The sequence below is a fragment of the Myotis davidii genome, unplaced genomic scaffold (assembly GCF_000327345.1).
Source record: "Myotis davidii unplaced genomic scaffold, ASM32734v1 scaffold1915, whole genome shotgun sequence".
NCBI lineage: Eukaryota > Metazoa > Chordata > Mammalia > Chiroptera > Vespertilionidae > Myotis > Myotis davidii.
In genome coordinates this window covers 758,074-759,488 of record NW_006286237.1, presented here as the reverse complement: position 1 = coordinate 759,488, position 1,415 = coordinate 758,074, and the positions used below count along the sequence as shown (strand labels likewise).

At 66.1% G+C, this 1,415-nt stretch overlaps 1 protein-coding gene across 1 annotated transcript in view; it reads left to right on the top strand.

Annotated features, from left to right (window-relative positions):
• KDM5B (lysine (K)-specific demethylase 5B) overlaps window positions 1-1,415 on the top strand; it is a 41,576-nt gene that overhangs the window by 39,649 nt on the left and 512 nt on the right. Inside the window, 1 exon segment of the mRNA XM_015559884.1 lies at window positions 833-1,187. Within this exon segment, the coding sequence (XP_015415370.1) occupies window positions 833-1,187 (355 nt within the window).

The following is a 1,415-nucleotide window of genomic DNA, read 5'->3' as shown; positions in this document are numbered from 1 at the left end:
TGGACGGAGGGGCCTTTCGTCTGGGAGGGCAGGTGTCTGCAGGGAGCAGGGCTGCCGGGCACCCCCTGGGCTCCCCGCCCGGGTCTGGTCCTGCTCGAGTCTCTGGATTTTTTTCACAAAAGGTGCTTCTTCCATTTCCGTGTAAAGAAGCTGGAAGCAGGTTATTTCTCTCCTGTAAGAGACACAGTAGAGACGCGTGCAGTCCCAGTGGGAAGGCCTGTTGAGAGAACCTTCCAAACTCAGATATCCCCCGAGTCGCTGTTTAACACCTGCTTCGCTCCTCTAACCTTGCGAGGCAGCTGGCGGGGGACGGGGGAGACGGGTCCGTGTGGAGTGCTGACCAAACGAGGGGGACACTGGCCTGGCCTGGTTCAGGGGCTGCGTCCCCCTGCCCTGCTCTCACTGACACGTAACCCTTGGCCTGGAATGCGGTGGGATCGGGGTGTCTCCTGAGCAGAGGCTGCTGCTGCGGTACCTGTGGCGCCATTGGTTGCGGCCGTGTGCCCCTGCGCGTCTGCGGGTGGAGGCCCGTCCTTACAGGAGGGGGTGCTGGCTGGTTCCCTAGGAGCCGGGGCCAGGGCCAGGCTCTGCACTCAGTCCCGCCTCCGGCTGCCACTGAAGGAAGGAGGGAGGCGGTGCCCACCGCCCGTGCGGGTGGTCACCCGGGGGTCAGGCGTGTCTGACCTCTGAGGCACTAGCAGGAGGCTGCCGTCCTGCGGGACCCGGGAAGGGGTGATGTGGGGGTCCAGGCGCCGTGTTTCTCAGGTTGATGGGGCTCCTGGGCTTCTCACGGAGAACCCTCGGCCTCGCTGGCTTCCGTTGTGGGCAGACTGGAGGCTGAACGGAGTTTGCTTGTCTCCCCCCAGAGCGACTGCTGCCGGGCGAAGCGAGAGGGAAGCAGCAGCCTGGAGAGGAAGCTGAAGCGCCGCCCCGAGAGAGCCGACCTCGCCGGCGAGCGCTGGGGCCGGGTGCGGAAAGTGTGGGCCCCCGGGAGGAAGAGGATCAGACTGGGCCCCCCCCAGGACACGGACACTTTCCCATTAGAGAGCGAGCGCGGCTACGCGCCCGTCCGCCCCGCCGACACCCACTCCCTGCCCTCGGACACCTCCTCCTCGGAGCAGGAGGACTCGGAGGACGAAGACGCCATCTGCCCGGCTGGGAGCTGCCTGCAGCCGGAGGGAGACGAGGTCAGTGCGGCTTGGCCTCGAGGACGCGCTTCCCCTTAGCTCCGCACCGCGGTCTGTCTCTCCTGCTGCCTGCTCTGCTCTGAGTGATCTCCTCTCCACCGGGCTCTGCTCTGACCAGCGCTCCTGGGCCTTCTCCCTTTTCCTGAAGAAACTCTTCTCTTCCCTCCTTCCTCTTCCTGCTCCTCCAGCTGCACAGCCCTGGCGCCCGGCAGGTGGGGGGTGGGGACG